General features: G+C 40.3%; 1 protein-coding gene across 1 annotated transcript; it reads right to left on the reverse strand.

Annotated features, from left to right (window-relative positions):
- Positions 1 to 458: 458 nt before the first annotated feature.
- Positions 459 to 19,174, reverse strand: LOC130137327 (DNA polymerase epsilon subunit B-like). The gene is made up of 13 exons (XM_056308117.1): positions 19,100 to 19,174; positions 18,903 to 19,014; positions 5,527 to 5,555; positions 4,172 to 4,276; positions 3,848 to 3,860; positions 2,654 to 2,706; positions 2,441 to 2,564; positions 2,262 to 2,354; positions 2,079 to 2,178; positions 1,825 to 1,939; positions 1,177 to 1,183; positions 866 to 969; positions 459 to 605 (listed from the first exon to the last, which is right to left on the reverse strand). Exons 1-13 carry the CDS (start codon positions 19,172 to 19,174, stop codon positions 459 to 461), a joined length of 1,077 nt encoding a protein of 358 aa, XP_056164092.1.
- Between the last annotated feature and the right edge of the window lie 935 nt (positions 19,175 to 20,109).

The raw sequence follows: 20,109 nt of genomic DNA on the forward strand, positions 1-20,109 counted from the left end.
GGGTTGGGTTTTTCTCGTTTTTCATGCTATTAGCGAATTGAATCCTTGGCGTGTGTCGGGGTTATTCGTTAATAAGGGATTAATCACAGGCGCGTGTCCAGTTAATCTAATATTAAGGAAAGATTAGGTTGTTAGAAGCGTTTCAACAACCATAACCAATCTATTGCAGTGTTTGAGATTATTCGTTTGACTCAATGATCAACTTCCGAACTTGAATGAGATTACCTTTGCTAGATGTTGCATAATATGATTTTCTTTAATTTCTGTTTGCTGATTTTATTTAAGTATATTTTGCATAAACCCCCCTTTTTAATTTCGCTTTTATTGTTTACTTGGTTTTCAAAGAATTAACAATTTGTCAGTCTCTGTGGATTCGACTCTGCTCACCCTAAGTACAATTTATTTGTGATTTAGAGAGTATGAATTATTTTTGGTGAATTCGACCACCACCAGATCTCTTATGCTGGTAAGGCTGATAACTCCACTTCTCGAGTGCAAGGGCGATAAGCAACAAAGGTGCCATCATTTGAGAAAGAACCAGTATTGAAGCAAGTGATTCCCGTGTAACTGTACGCCTTCTGCTCGCTCTTGTCGCCTAAAACTATCTGAATTAGAAACAAAATAAATAAATAAATAAAACATCGGTGAGGTTAGAAGGAACATTTATCCTTTTCTTGCTCTAATGGCATCAAGTCCTTTCACATAATCTTGAACTTCTACAAGCATCTGCGCTTCAATGTGCTCCTTCAATGGGATAAACCTTAAATTTGTTTCTGGTTTGTGCATATGCAGATATTTTTTTGACTGCCATACAAAGCAAAGAATAATTTGAATACAAAATTAGCGAATAAGAAGTTATTAGTACCGTGTTTGGAGTTGGGTACAGGTGGAGACTACGATCGTTATTCCAAATGACCAGTTGCAGGACAAGAGGGAGAGGGCATAGATGACTTTGTTGCGTTATTGTAGCTGTTGCGGAAGCCAAGTGATCGAACAATAAAATTGACATAATAAGAAAATAAATCGAACACCAGATTTACGTGGTTCGGTCGTAGTGACCTACATCCACGGGGAGAGCAGCACGGAATTCCACTATAGATCAAGCGATACAACGGAGATTACAACCACACTCGAGTCACTCAAACACTCTAAGTGTTTCCCAAGCCCCAATTACACCCAATAACTCACGCAGTGTTTAGCCTCACAATTTCTCACGAAATAATCTCTCAATCTCGCAAAGGAATTATATACAAATCTTAGCACAAGATTTACGCTTGAACACTAATTCTTGGATGTAATTCACGAACGAGAATCCACGGAAACACCCACCGCCAAGCACTCACGAACGTCTTCAAGTCAACCGCGGCGCTTCAAGACTTCTTTATCAACAATGGCGCATCAAGACTTCTTCTTCTTGCGGCCAAGTTCAAGAATATATATGTATATATTTGTATGCCCACGTACAGTGGCCGACTCCAACTTGGAAAGAGATTCCATGCGGTCAACAAGTCCAAGTTTGGACTTTCCTATTTCTTCTTTCTTTGGCAGACCGTGACTCCCACTAAAATTAGGAAAGAATAAATATTCATTCTATTTTCCTTTTCTTTTGTTTGCTGCCAACTCTTGCATATTAGGAAAGCAAATTTCCAATATTTCCTTTTGCTTGATTTCGGACGTCCGCAAAATACCAATTCCGAATATTCAGATTTTCGGGCTTAAACTCGAGACATATTTTCAACAACAACTAACTGCAGCAAACGGCATGATTAGCTTCAGAGCAGTAGCAGTGAAGTGTGAGATGCGCAAGACTGTCGGGAACATTACATGCTTGAAAGGATCATTTGTTTCTTCGGTGGAGGGAGGCATCAGACAGGAGCAACGCATCCTGTATAGCAAATCCTGGCGGAAAAATACGATTTCTTGGGTATAGAACTTGATTCTTTCAAGGAACGCAAGACAGAAACAGTGAAGATAAAACAAAATGTGTTAGCCGGTACAAGCAGACAAAACCCAGCACATATTCCCAATGTCATCATGATGTTCTATGTTTTCATAATCGGTTCTATGCTAGGAACAACCTGCATGGATTGCTTGAAGATATGGCATTTGGAATGTGATTCTGAAACTCTTCTGTGATATATCTTGGCAAAGCACATCTAGGTAAAACTGTTGAGGGACCTGAAAAAAATTGGAAGTTGATTTTCTTAAGGCTTTAGCAATATGGTCCATGCACTTCAAATCACAGCATATATGTTTATTACCTGCATCCTCAGGGCCCGGAATAAACAAAAACTGACTATGCTCCTTCAGACGTGGGTGGGATTCAGTCATCTGCCCAAGCTTGCCGAACTGCGCTCTACATGTAAACATTACCTGTTACCATCTAATACACACCATCTGTACAGAGGAAAATAGAAGAAACTTGTGTTCTGTATATTACAAGAAAAGGAATGAAAAGAAAGGTTGCAGGGTCGAGAGCAAAAGTTTCCCATTAACACAAACGATGAAGGAACTACCACCTCATTCTCAAAACCATCGAGGACTGTCTCTAGTTTTCCCATAGCCTTTTCTACGGACAAAAATGATGTTCAAATCAAACCACACTGAAAAGTAGTAACTTCAAAGATAAATAAAGCAGGTCTTCATAAACAACCTCTTCATTGTCTAGCCAAACGTCAAACATGATGTCATTAACTGCTCCTTTTTCTAAGGGATAATGACACAAATAGTCCATGAACTTTGGCCTAATATGCAATTTGGTCCCTCAACTTTTTATTTGTTCAATATAGTCCATGAACTTTAGACTAATGTTCAATGTAGTCCATGAACTTTTAATTTATTCAATGTCATTTCTGAACTTTTGATACATGTTCAATTCAGTCCCTGAACTATATGAAAATGTTCAATGTAGTCCCTGAACTTGAATTAATGGAAAGAACTGTATTGAACATTTTCATATAGTTCAGGGACTGAATTAAACATATACAAAAAATTCAGGGATGACATTGAACAAATTAAAAGTTTAGGGATCACATTGCACATTGAGCCAAAGTTTAGGGACTACATAGAATAAATTAAAAGTTCAGGAACCAAATTGCACATTGGGCCAAAGTTCAGGGATCGTTTGTATCATTTTCTCTTTTTCTAACTTTGCAAGTCTGAGCTGTAAAACGCGGAAAGGAAAATGATAATACAGCAGAAGTTTGGGAAAATTCTCAAAAAAGTCCTAAACCTATTGTACGGGGGCCAATTCAGTCCTAAACCTTTTAATTTTGTCAATTCAGTTCTAAACCTTTTTAATTCTTGCCAATTTTGGCCGGCTAGCGCTGACGTGGCCGCCGGCCGGCGCCGGCTAGCGCTGACGTGGCCGCCGGCCGTTCGGCCAACACTGACGTGGCAATTTTTTAATATTTTTTTTTTCAATTTTTTAACATTTTTTTAAAATTATTTTTCCCTTTGGCCGGTCCGGCGACCGACGGCCGGCTAGAGGGGAGGGCCGACAAGGTCGACCTCGCCGGCCTCTGGCGAAGCTCACCCCGCTGGCCACCGGCGAGGGCAAGCCTCGCTGGCCCCTGGCTGGGCGAGGTCGCCTCGCCCAGCAAAGGCGAGGCCGACCTCGCCGTCGCGACCCAGGCGACGGCGAGGTCTCGCCTCAACTAGCAAAGGCGAGGTCGACCTCGCCGTCGAGACCAGGCGACGGTGAGGTCGGCCTCGCCTTTGCTGGTTGAGGCGAGACCTCGCCGTTGCCTAGGTCGCGACGGCGAGGTCGGCCTCGCCTTTGCTGGGCGAAGCGACCTCGCCCAGCCAGGGGCCGGTGAGGTCGACCTCGTCGGCCCTCCCCTCTGGCCGGCTGCCGGTCGCTGAACCGGCCAGAGGGAAAAATCAGAAAAAAAAGATTAAAAAATTGAAAAAAATATTAAAAAATTATCACATCAGCGTTGGCCGGACGGCCGGCGGCCACGTCAGCGCCGGCCGGTCAAAATTGGCCGGAAGGACTCAATTGGCAAGAATTAAAAAGGTTTAGGATTGAATTGGCAAAATTAAAAGGTTTGGGACTGAATTGGCCGTCGTATAATAAGTTTAAGACTTTTTTGACAATTTTCCCACATAAGTTTCATAAACTAATTCGACATTTTCACCATCTATTTAATCCATGAAGTCTTCAGGATACAGTCTCCTCTTCGGTTAATGTACCGCCTCCAAAAAAATCAAGTCCCGCAAGTGCTTTCGGAGACTTATCTCGGTCTTCTAAAGGAGGAAATCCACACGTAATGATCTTCGTGACAAACCAAAACTCTTAGAAATTTGAATTGATAACTATCATAAAACACGAGAATCTGCAAAAATAACTTCGGTAGAGCTCATGCAAGTGATGTCAAAACTTTATACTACTGGCGATTGATAGATGCTAACTCAGTGAAAGACTCGATGATAGTTCGTGGCATAATGATTTCTCTTATGACAACAAACTAGAAGACATTGTGTACTGGTTGAAAAGATAGATAAGAGATGAAGAAAGAGAATTCTGACTGTAGCATATCGCGATCTCAATCTGTCGGACATGTCATCCATGTGTTCCGATAATTCACGACACACATCTATCCATTAAAAGAAGGAATTCTGATAGATAAAACCCATTAGTTAGAGCTATCTGAATAGGAGCGTGCATCCTTGGCAATCATGTACAGGCATTTGTGTGTAATTTTCAAATGAATAAAAAATGTCAAGACAATTATAATGAGTGTTGATTTTAATAGAAATATTTTCATAGATTTTAGCCAGAGGCTACTAAGACAAAGTAATAGAACACTCTCAGCAGAGTTCAAAGATGTAAAGATTGTATCTCTAACCTCTTCAAAAACTAAATCAAGAAAAAGTTGATGTGGAAAAGGATCCTCAATCAATTGTTAGGATATTATGAAAAGAAGTCGCAAATTTTGAGATTAAAAAAAAAGAAAGAATATCTAGAAGGACATCAATTTCACCAAATGAAAGCAGAAGTAATTCATGTAAGCTTAAGAGAAAGGAAAATACATGACCAAAACTAAAATTAAGAAGCTATGTATGCTAGAAGCATTTGTCTTGGATCAACACAAAAAGCACGTGAGAGTTCCATTGCAACTTCATCTTAGGGGAATATCACTACCGGTGTATGAATTAGAAGTGATCATGATGTCTTGTTAAGAATCATCATGCTCAAACTCATTTACAACATTCTGTAACTTTTTGGTATGCTTTTTCCCCAACAACAGGGATTAACATATATATTCGCGAAAGAATTATAGTACAACTCTTTCCCAAGTAAAAACAACACATGTCAATTTGATTGCTTCATTTCTTAAGGTTTACCCTGCAAAATGTCCATATTAGTCGGTGTGTGATTTAAATAACCAGCAAAAAGACTCCCTTGTCAGTTGGAATACATAATGTATAAAGACGTAGTAAAAGATAAAATGAGTTCAAGGAGAACAATGCGGCAGTCAGTGAAAAATCTAGCAAGATTCCAATACAGAAGCCACGACTCACCTTAAAAATTCCCTTGAGCAGCATCTGACCTTCTCATTGGTTTATCTTGAGTGACAATAATTGATGATTTGGCACATTGGATGGCTTGGAGGAGCTAGCAATGAACGGCCAAGATCATTTGCTTAGCTATTAAGAAAGGCTCCCATTGGTCAATTTGAAGCGACGAGGATTAGGGGCATTTTGGTCTTCTTGTCAAGAGGGGGGGAATTTGGTAATTTTTGTGCACAAGGGAGAGGGAGTGGTCAGCCATGGCTATGGCTGGTTGGAATGGATGCCGGCCAGCCGGAGAATGGCTGGAAAAGATCGGCCGGTCAACTCCGTGTTGACCCGGTCGGGCCGGGTCGATTCCGGTTCAATTTTATTCTAATTTCCATGCAATTCCAGCCCTACTATGATTAATTGACTCAATTGAATTAGCTTTGATTAAATCGGATCAAATCGATTTGAAATGTGGCCACAATTTAACTAATTTTGGCTTTACTCGGCTAAATTCCCCTTCAAATTGGGCTAAGTTGCATTACCAAACTAGACCAATGCAGCAAAACGCACAAACACTGTCTCTCTTTATCTCTCACACACACATATTCGAACGAGAAGTAAAAAAAGAGCAACCACTTACATGTCCGAGAGAGAGGACGTGAGAAGGGATCGAACTGAGGTGAGAAGCCGAGGGAGGAGGCGAGCACTGCTTCTTCGTTATTTTACCAAAAAAAAAAATTGCATCGAAAAGCTAGGAGCAATGCGATACTTCACCGACGCACAACGTTCGATTCCAAATCCCAAACAGACTCCATCATCTAGCCTCCAAGTAGACTGGAAAAGTGACAAATGACATAAGCAAGGCAATCCCCACGAGTAAATAGGGAAAAAACCACCAAAAACCTCAAACTTTTTCATTTGTGACACATTTACCCCGAACTTTTTTTTGTGACACCAAAAACCCCAAACTTTGTTATTTGTGACACATTTACCCCAATATACATTGTCCATGGGCATTTTCGTCTTTTTAGCTTTTTCTTTTTCTTTTTACTTTTTTTTTCTTTCCGGCGAGGGCCGCCCTCGCCGGCGTCGGCGAGGCTCGCCCTCGCCTGGGCGAGCGAGGGCGAGCCTCGCCCGACGCCGGCGAGCCTCGCCCTTGCACGGGCGAGCGAGGGCGAGGCTCGCCCTCGCCCGGGCGAGCGAGGGCGAGGCTCGCCCTCGCTCGCCCGGGCAAGGGCGAGGCTCGCCGGCGTCTGGCGAGGCTCGCCCAGGCGAGGGCGAGCCTCGCCCGACGCCGGAAAGAAAAAAAAAGTAAAAAGAAAAAGAAAAAGCTAAAAAGACGAAAATGCCCATGGACAATGTATATTGGGATAAATGTGTCACAAATAACAAAGTTTGGGGGGTTTTTTGTGTAATAAAAAAAAGTTCGGGGTAAATGTGTCACAAATGGAAAAGTTTGGGGTTTTTGGTGGTTTTTTCCCCGAGTAAATATCAAAAGGAAAAGATGAAAAACGAGTAAAGCTTTTGCCTGGTCAGCCAAAGCTTGCGACAGATAAAAAAAAAAACCATTGCCAAACGATTCAAATGCTCTAAGGGACCGCTCCATTGTCGGCTCTCCAGACGCCGGAGACTAGACCATCGGATTCTAGGGCTTATCTCGCTCTCGCTCTATCACGCTCAAAAGCCATTTTCGGGCTTATCGTACATTCTCTTTTTCTATTTTCCCTTTTTGTTTGGTTTTAGGAAATTACAGCAATGCCATCTCCTCCTCCTCCTCTATAAATAAAGCGCCTGTGTGTGGTTTCAGTCTACTTCATCGGCTCTTAAAATCTCTCCTACCGCCAAATCTTCATTCCTCTTCCTCTCGCAATGCCGAAGTGCCACCATCCCGGGTGTACCAAGCAATGCAATGCAAAACACCCAAAGGAGTGCAGTCTCCCAATGAAGCGGTGCACCGCAGAGCCACGTGGTATTGCGGAAGCTCCAATTCTGCCTTCAAGAATGAGATGGACCGGGACAACCACAAGTCCAAGTTTCCCACGGAACATGCCGTGGGGACGGCGATGCTCCCGCCAACCCAAACCCTCCGGCTTCCGGTATCAAATATCAACACAAGTTCGTGATATGACCATGCAGTGGAAGGTTACAAAAGAGAAAATTGGCGTTAGGAAGTTTTGTTAGTAGCATCGTTTCCCTTCCTCTTCCTCATAGATAACGGCTGTTTCATGTGGCATATATGAATTCCTGCACTTGCATTCACTTCATTTCCCTTATAACAGCAAATGCTGCTTCTTTGATCTAGAATTGATGCGAGTGTTCGAGTGGAGTCGAACTGGAGTAATAAGTTTTATCAACTTGACTTGATTATAAGCTTTATTAGACAAATATTCAAAAATAATATCTCAATCAAGATATGCACGATCAAAGGGAATTATACGTGCAATGTTCGTGCAATGTACGTGCAATTTTAAAAGATACGGATAATTAATAAAATTATCAAAATATATCTTTTCAAGAGCAATCCCGAATTATCTCTAAGATCCCCTCAAACTCATTTTGACATCATGACCTCATCACGATGATGGCGAGCGACCCGCAGGTCGACACGAGGGACTAGTCTGTGAGCCTGCACCCATACACGTGGGGTACACTGTGACATCCGAAATTTTTTCTTCTCAGTTTATGATATTCAAGATTTTTAGTGGTGAGAGTTATTAAGGTAAAAAAATTAGTTTAGTAATTGTCAACGGGTACCGATACTCTCCAAACGATTCAAATGCTCTAAGCGGCCGCTCCATTGTCGGCTCTCCAGACGCCGGAGACTAGACCATCGGATTCTAGGGCTTATCTCGCTCTCTTTCTGTCTCGCTCAAAAGCAATTTTCGGGCTTATCGTACATTTTCTTTTTCTATTTTCCCTTTTTTTTGGTTTTAGGAAATTACAGCAATGCCATCTCCTCCTCCTCCTCTACAAATAAAGCGCCTGTATGTGGTTTCAGTCTACTTCATCGGCTGTTAAAATCTCTCCTACCGCCAAATCTTCATTCCTCTTCCTCTCGCAATGCCGAAGTGCCACCATCCCGGGTGTACCAAGCAATGCAAAACACCCAAAGGAGTGCAGTCTCCCAATGAAGCGGTGCACCGCAGAGCCACGTGGTATTGCGGAAGCTCCAATTCTGCCTTCAAGAATGAGATGGACCGGGACAACCACAAGTCCAAGTTTCCCACGGAACATGCCGTGGGGACGGCGATGCTCCCGCCAATCCAAACCCTCCGGCTTCCGGTATCAAATATCAACACAAGTTCGTGATATGACCAAGCAGTGGAAGGTTACAAAAGAGAAAATTGGCGTTAGGAAGTTTTGTTCGTAGCATCGTTTCCCTTCCTCTTCCTCATAGATGACGGCTGTTTCATGTGGCATATATGAATTCCTCTACTTGCATTCACTTCATTTCCCTTATAACAGCAAATGCTGCTTCTTTGATCTAGAATTGATGCGAGTGTTCGAGTGGAGTCGAACTGGAGTAATAAGTTTTATCAACTTGACTTGATTATAAGCTTTATTAGACAAATATTCAAAAATAATATCTCAATCAAGATATGCACGATCAAAGGGAATTATACGTGCAATGTTCGTGCAATGTTTGTGCAATGTTCGTACAATGTACGTGCAATTTTAAAAGATACGGATAATTAATAAAATTATCAAAATATATCTTTTCAAGAGCAATCCCGAATTATCTCTAAGATCCCCTCAAACTCATTTTGACATCACGACCTCATCACGAAGATGGCGAGCGACCCGCAGGTCGACACGAGGGACTAGTCTGTGAGCCCGCACCCATACATGTGGGGTACACTGTGACATCCGAAATTTTCTTCACAGTTTATGATATTCAAGATCTTTAGTAGTGAGAGTTATTAAGGTAAAAAAATTAGTTTAGTAATTGTCAACGGGGACCGATACTCTCCAAACGATTCAAATGCTCTAAGCGGTCGCTCCATTGTCGGCTCTCTAGACGCCGGAGACTAGACCATCGGATTCTAGGGCTTATATCGCTCTCGCTCTCTCTCGCTCAATAGCCATTTTCGGGCTTATCGTACATTCTCTTTTTCTATTTTCCCTTTTTTTTGGTTTTAGGAAATTACAGCAATGCCATCTCCTCCTCCTCCTCTATAAATAAAGCGCCTGTATGTGGTTTCAGTCTACTTCATCGGCTGTTAAAATCTCTCCTACCGCCAAATCTTCATTCCTCTTCCTCTCGCAATGCCGAAGTGCCACCATCCCGGGTGTACCAAGCAATGCAAAACACCCAAAGGAATGCAGTCTCCCAATGAAGCGGTGCACCGTAGAGCCACGTGGTATTGCGGAAGCTCCAATTCTGCCTTCAAGAATGAGATGGACCGGGACAACCACAAGTCCAAGTTTCCCACGGAACATGCCGTGGGGACGGCGATGCTCCCGCCAACCCAAACCCTCCGGCTTCCGGTATGAAATATCAACACAAGTTCGTGATATGACCATGCAGTGGAAGGTTACAAAAGAGAAAATTGGCGTAAGGAAGTTTTGCTAGTATCATCGTTTCCCTTCCTCTTCCTCATAGATAACGGTTGTTTCATGTGGCATATATGAATTCCTGTACTTGCATTCACTTCATTTCCCTTATAACAGCAAATGCTGCTTCTTTGATCTAGAATTGATGCGAGTGTTCTAGTGGAGTCGAACTGGAGTAATAAGTTTTATCAACTTCACTTGATTATAAGCTTTATTAGACAAATATTCAAAAATAATATCTCAATCAAGATATGCAAGATCAAAGGGAATTATACGTGCAATGTTCGTGCAATGTTCGTGCAATGTACGTGCAATTTAAAAAGAAACGGATAATTAATAAAATTATCAAAATATATCTTTTCAAGAGCAATCCCGAATTATCTCTAAGATCCCCTCAAACTCATTTTGACATCACGACCTCATCACGAAGATGGCAAGCGACCCATAGGTCGTCACGAGGGAGTAGTCTGTGAGCCCGCACCCATACACGTGGGGTACACTGTGACATCCGAAATTTTCTTCTCAGTTTATGATATTCAAGATCTTTAGTAGTGAGAGTTATTAAGGTAAAAAAATTAGTTTAGTAATTGTCAACGGGGACCGATACTCTCCAAACGATTCAAATGCTCTAAGCGGCCGCTCCATTGTCGGCTCTCCAGACGCCGGAGACTAGACCATCGGATTCTAGGGCTTATCTCGCTCTCGCTCTGTCTCGCTCAAAAGCCATTTTCGAGCTTATCGTACATTTTCTTTTTCTATTTTTCCTTTTTTTTTGGTTTTAGGAAATTACAGCAATGCCATCTCTTCCTCCTCTTCTATAAATAAATCACCTGTATGTGGTTACAGTCTACTTCATCGGCTCTTAAAATCTCTCCTACCGCCAAATCTTCATTCCTCTTCCTCTCGCAATGCCGAAGTGCCACCATCCCGGGTGTACCAAGTAATGCAAAACACCCAAAGGAGTGCAGTCTCCCAACGAAGCGGTGCACCGCAGAGCCACGTGGTATTGCGGAAGCTCCAATTCTGCCTTCAAGAATGAGATGGACCGGGACAACCACAAGTCCAAGTTTCCCACGGAACATGCCGTGGGGACGGCGATGCTCCCGCCAACCCAAACCCTCCGGCTTCCGGTATCAAATATCAACACAAGTTCGTGATATGACCATGCAGTGGATGGTTACAAAAGAGAAAATTGGCGTTAGGAAGTTTTGTTAGTAGCATCGTTTCCCTTCCTCTTCCTTGTAGATAATGGCTGTTTCATGTGGCATATATGAATTCCTCTACTTGCATTCACTTCATTTCCCTTATAACAGCAAATGCTGCTTCTTTGATCTAGAATTGATGCGAGTGTTCGAGTGGAGTCGAACTGGAGTGATAAGTTTTATCAACTTCACTTGATTATAAGCTTTATTAGACAAATATTCAAAAATAATATCTCAATAATGATATGCACGATCAAAGGGAATTATACGTGCAATGTTCGTGCAATGTTTGTGCAATGTTCGTGCAATGTACGTGCAATTTTAAAAGATATGGATAATTAATAAAATTATCAAAATGTATCTTTTCAAGAGCAATCCCGAATTATCTCTAAGATCCTCTCAAACTCATTTTGACATCACGACCTCATCACGAAGATGGCGAGCGACCCGTAGGTCGACACGAGGGACTAGTCTGTGAGCCCGCACCCATACACGTGGGGTACACTGCGATATCCGAAATTTTCTTCACAGTTTATGATATTCAAGATCTTTAGTAGTGAGAGTTATTAAGGTAATAAAATTAGTTTAGTAATTATCAACGGGTACTGATACTCTCCAAACGATTCAAATGCTCTAAGCGGCCGCTCCATTGTCGGCTCTCCAGACGCCGGAGACTAGACCATCGGATTCTAGGGCTTATCTCGCTCTCTTTCTCTCTCGCTCAAAAGCCATTTTCGAGCTTATCGTACATTTTCTTTTTCTATTTTCCCTTTTTTTTGGTTTTAGGAAATTACAGCAATGCCATCTCCTCCTCCTCTATAAATAAAGCGCCTGTATGTGGTTTCAGTCTACTTCATCGGCTCTTAAAATCTCTCCTACCGCCAAATCTTCATTCCTCTTCCTCTCGCAATGCCGAAGTGCCACCATCCCGGGTGTACCAAGCAATGCAAAACACCCAAAGGAATGCAGTCTCCCAATGAAGCGGTGCACCGCAGAGCCACGCGGTATTGCGGAAGCTGCAATTCTGCCTTCAAGAATGAGATGGACCGGGACAACCACAAGTCCAAGTTTCCCACGGAACATGCCGTGGGGACGGCGATGCTCCCGCCAACCCAAACCCTTCGGCTTCCGGTATCAAATATCAACACAAGTTCGTGATATGACCATCCAGTGGAAGGTTACAAAAGAGAAAATTGGCGTTAGGAAGTTTTGTTAGTAGCATCATTTCCCTTCCTCTTCCTCGTAGATAACGGCTGTTTCATGTGGCATATATGAATTCCTGTACTTGCATTCACTTCATTTCCCTTATAACAGCAAATGCTGCTTCTTTGATCTAGAATTGATGCGAGTGTTCGAGTGGAGTCGAACTGGAGTGATAAGTTTTATCAACTTGACTTGATTATAAGCTTTATTAGACAAATATTCAAAAATAATATCTCAATCAAGATATGCACGATCAAAGGGAATTATACATGCAATGTTCGTGCAATGTTTGTGCAATGTTCGTGCAATGTACGTGCAATTTTAAAAGATACGGATAATTAATAAAATTATCAAATATATCTTTTCAAGAGCAATCCCGAATTATCTCTAAGATCCCCTCAAACTCATTTTGACATCACGACCTCATCACGAAGATGGCGAGCGACCCGTAGGTCGACACGAGGGACTAGTCTGTGAGCCCGCACCCATACACGTGGGGTACACTGCGATATCCGAAATTTTCTTCACAGTTTATGATATTCAAGATCTTTAGTAGTGAGAGTTATTAAGGTAAAAAAATTAGTTTAGTAATTGTCAACGGGTACTGATACTCTCCAAACGATTCAAATGCTCTAAGCGGCCGCTCCATTGTCGGCTCTCCAGACGCCGGAGACTAGACCATCGGATTCTAGGGCTTATCTCGCTCTCTTTCTCTCTCGCTCAAAAGCCATTTTCGAGCTTATCGTACATTTTCTTTTTCTATTTTCCCTTTTTTTTGGTTTTAGGAAATTACAGCAATGCCATCTCCTCCTCCTCTATAAATAAAGCGCCTGTATGTGGTTTCAGTCTACTTCATCGGCTCTTAAAATCTCTCCTACCGCCAAATCTTCATTCCTCTTCCTCTCGCAATGCCGAAGTGCCACCATCCCGGGTGTACCAAGCAATGCAAAACACCCAAAGGAGTGCAGTCTCCCAATGAAGCGGTGCACCACAGAGCCACGTGGTATTGCGGAAGCTCCAATTCTGCCTTCAAGAATGAGATGGACCGGGACAACCACAAGTCCAAGTTTCCCACGGAACATGCCGTGGGGACGGCGATGCTCCCGCCAATCCAAACCCTCCGGCTTCCGGTATCAAATATCAACACAAGTTCGTGATATGACCAAGCAATGGAAGGTTACAAAAGAGAAAATTGGCGTTAGGAAGTTTTGTTAGTAGCATCGTTTCCCTTCCTCTTCCTCATAGATAACGACTATTTCATGTGGCATATATGAATTCATGTACTTGCATTCACTTCATTTCCCTTATAACAGCAAATGCTGCTTCTTTGATCTAGAATTGATGCGAGTGTTCTAGTGGAGTCGAACTGGAGTAATAAGTTTTATCAACTTGACTTGATTATAAGCTTTATTAGACAAATATTCAAAAATAATATCTCAATCAAGATATGCACGATCAAAGGGAATTATACGTGCAATGTTCGTGCAATGTTTGTGCAATGTTCGTGCAATGTACGTGCAATTTTAAAAGATACGGATAATTAATAAAATTATCAAAATATATCTTTTCAAGAGCAATCCCAAATTATCTCTAAGATCCCCTCAAACTCATTTTGACATCACGACCTCATCACGAAGATGGCGAGCAACTCGTAGGTCGACACGAGGGACTAGTCTGTGAGCCCGCACCCATACACGTGGGGTACACTGTGACATCCGAAATTTTCTTCGCAGTTTATGATATTCAAGATCTTTATTAGTGAGAGTTATTAATGTAATAAAATTAGTTTAGTAATTGTCACCGCGGACCGATACTCTCCAAACGATTCAAGTGCTCTAAGCGGCCGCTCCATTGTCGGCTCTCCAGACGCCGGAGACTAGACCATCGGATTCTAGGGCTTATCTCGCTCTCGCTCTGTCTCGCTCAAAAGCCATTTTCGGGTTTATCATACATTTTTTTTTTCTATTTTCCCTTTTTTTTTTATTTTAGGAAATTACAGCAATGCCATCTCCTCCTCCTCCTCTATAAATAAATCGCCTGTATGTGGTTTCAGTCTACTTCATCGGCTATTAAATTCTCTCCTACCGCCAAATCTTCATTCCTCTTCCTCTCGCAATGCCGAAGTGCCACCATCCCGGGTGTACCAAGCAATGCAAAACACCCAAAGGAGTGCAGTCTCCCAATGAAGCGGTGCACCGCAGAGCCACGCGGTATTGCGGAAGCTCCAATTCTGCCTTCAAGAATGAGATGGACCGGGACAACCACAAGTCCAAGTTTCCCACGGAACATGTCGTGGGGACAGCGATGCTCCCGCCAACCCAAACCCTCCGGCTTCCGGTATCAAATATCAACACAAGTTCGTGATATGACCATGCAGTGGAAGGTTACAAAAGAGAAAATTGGCGTTAGGAAGTTTTGTTAGTAGCATCGTTTCCCTTCCTCTTCCTCATAGATAACGGCTGTTTCATGTGGCATATATGAATTCCTGTACTTGCATTCACTTCATTTCCCTTATAACAACAAATGCGGCTTCTTTGATCTAGAATTGATGCGAGTGTTCGAGTGGAGTCGAACTGGAGTAATAAGTTTTATCAACTTGACTTGATTATAAGCTTTGTTAGACAAATATTCAAAAATAATATCTCAATCAAGATATGCACGATCAAAGGGAATTATACGTGCAATGTTCGTGCAATGTTCATGCAATGTACGTGCAATTTTAAAAGAAACGGATAATTAATAAAATTATCAAAATATATCTTTTCAAGAGCAATCCCGAATTATCTCTAAGATCCCCTCAAACTCATTTTGACATCACGACCTCATCACGAAGATGGCGAGCGAACCGTAGGTCGACACGAGGGAGTAGTCTGTGAGCCCGCTCCCATACACGTGGCGTACACTGTGACATCCGAAATTTTCTTCACAGTTTATGATATTCAAGATCTTTAGTAGTGAGAGTTATTAAGATAATAAAATTAGTTTAGTAATTGTCAACGGGGACCGATACTCTCCAAATTACGTATCGAATAAATTTCAAGCATTAAAATTTTATTGAGTTAAAGTGTTACTTTGACGCTATACCTTTTATTAATGATTTTAGCGGTTTCAAAATAATTTTCTGATTTACAGGCATTTCAAACCAATATCGATTTCTCCGTTTATTTACCGCTATGTATAGTTTATACCCAAAATAATTTAATATCTTCCTCTATTCAATTAAATTATACTATTTGTCATTTTATTAACATGAATAAATGTCTTAATCTTCAATTTATTTTGTCGCATGCCTAATTTAAAATATGACATCATGCATGACCTAATACATTTTAACCCTAGTAAGTTTTTATCTAAATATAACTATAGTTACTTGATATTATAGCCTTTAACCCAAGTAAATTAATGTGACCCCAAAATACTTTTAATTGTAGTAAAATTTTGAAAGATAAGAGACTTTATCTTTCTCCTTCTTCTTCTTCTCGTCCACTCCCTTCTTCTTCTTCTTCTTCTTCTTCACGAACAGATTTTTCCTTTTTGCTTTCTTTCAAAAGAAGAAGAAGAAGAAGAAGAAGAAGAAGAAGAAGAAAATCAAAGTTCAAGCTCATTTTCAATCTAGCTTCTTGACAAGATATATTGTTGGATTTCCTTTCTTTTTTTCTTTTTTTTTCTTTATCAAATATGCTTTGTTGTTTTCACAAGAACAAGATTTGTTAATTTTTAGTTACTATTTTGATTTCAAGGTGGTTAGAGGTTTGCCTTGTTGAAGATTACACTTTGGGTAAGCGAAAACTCTAAGGCTAAGCTAGATTGATTCATTTAGTGCTCTTGATCTTGGTTGGTTGATTGGTTGTTATTTAGTTTGGATTTTTTTTGTTACGTGTGAGCAAGTTTAATAGTGTATGTTGTACTATTGTAATTGTTGAGGTTGAATTATAAAGCTCTCTACATGCATAGATGTCTTTGAGAAATTTATTAGTGTGTTTTGTTGCATCTTGAATGAGAAAGGTGGGAAAATGATAAAATTAGGCATAAAAGGGTATTTTGGTAAATTTTGTTGTCATGGTAAGGAAGAATTTCGAATTTACAGTATTAATGAGGTGCTGTGAACAGTGTTAATTTATGATTTTTTAATGTTAATTAGTGGGTTATTAAGTATTATTAGTTAAAGGAAATCAAACCGGTTGAAAAAAATGAGTTTATAAGCTTTAGGTGCAAATTTGTAATTTGGCCAAAGTTGAAGGGCGAATCCGTAAAAACTGGAAGTTCTGGGGATTGATCACAGTATGTGGAACCTTATTTTGATAAGTGGTTAAGTTAGTTTTTAGAGAAAATTGTTAAATTAGGTCATATATTTAACAATGCAAAATTGGAGCAATTTGTTATAATTAATTAAAAGTGGAAAGTTTTGAAAATTTTGTAAATTATGGGGTGTCTATAATGTAATTAAAATGTTTGTGTGTTTTAAAGAATAAAAATATTATTCTTTAGTTTTTAATTTAATTATTATGACTTGGTTGGTTAAAAATCGAAAATTAGGGGTAAAATTATAAAATGAGAAATTTTACTAGGATAATTTTCTAATTTCAAGAATTTGGAATAATAGAAATGATCACTTTTATATGTGGTAAAAGTAAGCGTGATTATGGGGGTTTAAAATAATAAATAAATAAATAAAAATTAGATGAGATACTAAATTATGGAGTATTAGTATTTAAATGCTATAAAACTTGCAAAAGTGCTTTTCTAAATTGATATTGGCCTAGTGAAAAGAAAAGAAAATTTCTCATGTTAAGAGGTGCATAATTAATTGATTTTATTGTATATTATGTGAAATGTAAAGAGATTGACATGTTGTGGTTTGCGATCGTAATTATGAAAATATGTGACATTGTTTGCGTTGTAATTAATTATGTATGCCTTTGTTGTTAAATACATAAGACCTTTATCACGGCCTATTCGCCACCGAGCGAATTCCCTTGTATGAGCTTATGGATAAAACTCTGGAGTCAGCAAGATGTTCTACCGTATGAAACGGTTCTCTACAAGGTTGAGATGATATGAAATCCTATGATGACATGACTCTTGTAGTCATGGTATGACATGGTTTTGCCATGGTATGATGTTAAGAAACGACCATAATCACGCGGATGTACAGTAGTGTATTTATCCTCACTAATGAAGATGACACCCGTGATGGATGGGTCGAGGCGTAACAAAGGGTATGAATGATTCCGTCCTCCATGATTTGGTGGTGACGATGCCTCGTTAGTCGAGATGCCTCGTGAATCGAGATGTTCCTTGCCGGTGACGAATATGAATCAATGAGATGTTATGGATATTTATGATATATAACATGCTATCCATTTTCACATGAATGATTGATTTTATGTAATATTATTGTTGTTTCATTGACATGTCATGATTGGACGGGTAGTATCACGATTCATGTATTTTGTACTGTCTTGGACTCATAATTATTGTTGATACCAGGTTGAGTGGTGAGTGAATCTTCTACCTTAGACTTAGAGATTTCAATTACTGGGCCTCGGCTTACTCCTTATTTTTCAGATATGTAGGATGGATCCCTCACTGCCGCCGCGTATTGGATCTCCTATGTTTTTTGATTATAATTATGAAGACGTTGTTGTGCCTGGATCACCAGTGGTTTATACTAGGTGTACTACCGTGTTATGGGTCGACGTGGGGTTACCAGAGTATATAATCCATAGTTATGTAGCTTGGTATGTGAATATTGAGGGCGAGTTAGTTGGACCGCTTAGAGGTTTCGACGGTTCTCCGGGGTTTGGCGATGATGGCATGTCGTTGGGTGAAGTCATCGATCCTTAGTTGACGATCGGGCAATGTATAAGCAAGCTTTTGGGCATACTAGTATAAAGTTGAAGTTAGGTGACCCTGACCTTTCCCAGAAATCATGTATTTTGTTTTTTTTTTACTGAATGTTGTATTGTAAAATTGATGTTAATATTATAAAAAGATGCATATGTATTTTATTATACATGTATGGGAATGGTGTGAATGCCTTATCGTGCTTCCGCATGTTTTAATAGTTATAAAAAAAACTTGGAAAAGACACGTATCGCACGTGACGTTCTGGGGCGTCACATACACACTAGTAGAAAGATCTAGGTCCTTGAATGCCTTGTAGAACAGCCAGTGGTTCTGCAAAATCTTACATTCTGCTCGTTAGAACCTATAATTACCTTGCTGATGGCACCACTACCAAGAGCCCCATAAAACTCACATTTAAGAGGAATCCGATCATCCAGGCCAATGATGATTTCTTATACTCCTGTGAACTTATGGTTCATTGTCAACAAGTAGCTTCCTGGAAAGAAGAATGGACAATGTTACGCAGTTACATAAATAAAATTTAAAAATAAAATTAATAGGAAGAAATGGGCATGAAGGGGTCGTTACCGCTAAAAGCGAGCCTAGAGGAGGCAACAACACAGGTCTGAATCAAAGTGTTCTCTTGCCTCATGAAGGGGACCTGCAACATCCCGGACTTCTCTCGCACTTTGGTCCAAGTCTTGACGAAGAAGAAGCCAAAAGCCCAACCGACACATTCAAGGACGGGATGATCCCATTGGTAAGGTTCAGCTCACGAAGCTCACCACGAAGGCCCTCACCGTCAGTTGTTGCCTCCATTGCAGGACCTCCTTGCTCTCAAACACCCTCTCCACCGACATCGTCATCTCTTCTTCCTCTTCCTCTCAGTCCTCCTTGGCATGCCTCTTGTCCATGGGCTTGCCCTCTGAGCCATACCCACTCTCTACTATATTGTCTCTTACCATTTAAAGTTCTTCTCGTTTTCCTGCCAAAAGTATTATTCTCTTCTCTGACATAGGAAGGGGGGTCGGGATCTTCCGTTGGGTTGGGTTGTGAGTCTCTTCAGGAAGGGCTTTGTGGGTGGCTTTGGGTGCATTTGGTTCAGCATTTCCAAGAGACTTTGGAGAAATGCAAAGCACTTTAGGCTAAGGGGCTTTGGGGAAATGCAAAAACTGTTTGATAAATTATGCTTTAAGAAGCAACTTTAAGAGAAAAGCTGTTTGGTGGAAACGCATTTAAAAAGTCCCTTTGAATGATTAATTTAAGCATTTTAATTTTTAATTGGTTTAAAATTGAAAAAAAAAATGTCTGCAAATTTAAATATTGACAACAATGTTAAAAGATATCGTGTTAAAATTTTTAATTAAAAAATAAAATTTCTTTTTCTTGCTAAACAAATTCAAATGGAAAAAATTCACCTCAAAGTGATCTCTTTTTCAAATTAAAAAAATAATACTTTCATTCCAATAAACGTGGTAAAATATGCTCCGACGAAAGAAATTCATTATCCTTAAAAATTACACATATCCTTGTATATTTCCTAAACTTATAGTTATTTGATCACGTAAACGTGCCATGTAAGAAGTAGAGTCATCATTTGAAGCACTACCCTCCTCATTTAGATCATCGGTATATAAATTGGGATCCAAATAAGAATACTTTCATTGCAATAAATGTGGTAACAAATGCTCCAACGAAAGAAATTCATTATCCTTAAAAATTACAAACATCCCTAAATATTTCCTAAACTTATAGCTATTTGATCATGTAAACGTGTCATGTTAAAAGCAGAGTC

This window comes from Syzygium oleosum, unplaced genomic scaffold, assembly GCF_021117445.2.
Source record: "Syzygium oleosum isolate NSW1041296 unplaced genomic scaffold, Sole_v2.1 Sole_v2.01, whole genome shotgun sequence".
In the NCBI taxonomy this organism is placed as follows: Eukaryota; Viridiplantae; Streptophyta; class Magnoliopsida; order Myrtales; family Myrtaceae; genus Syzygium; species Syzygium oleosum.

Bases quoted from the DNA above. Each gene is read 5' to 3' on its own strand.
- LOC130137327 (XM_056308117.1), bottom strand. From the start codon at position 19,174: ATGTCGGTGGAGAGGGTGTTTGAGAGCAAGGAGGTCCTGCAATGGAGG. The intron at 4,277-5,526 runs GTGAGTCGTGGC...TTTGTCACGAAG, and splicing joins TGCTCAAGGGAATTTTTAAG to ATCATTACGTGTGGATTTCC. The intron at 2,179-2,261 runs GTAATAAACATA...AATTTTTTTCAG, and splicing joins TCCGGGCCCTGAGGATGCAG to GTCCCTCAACAGTTTTACCT.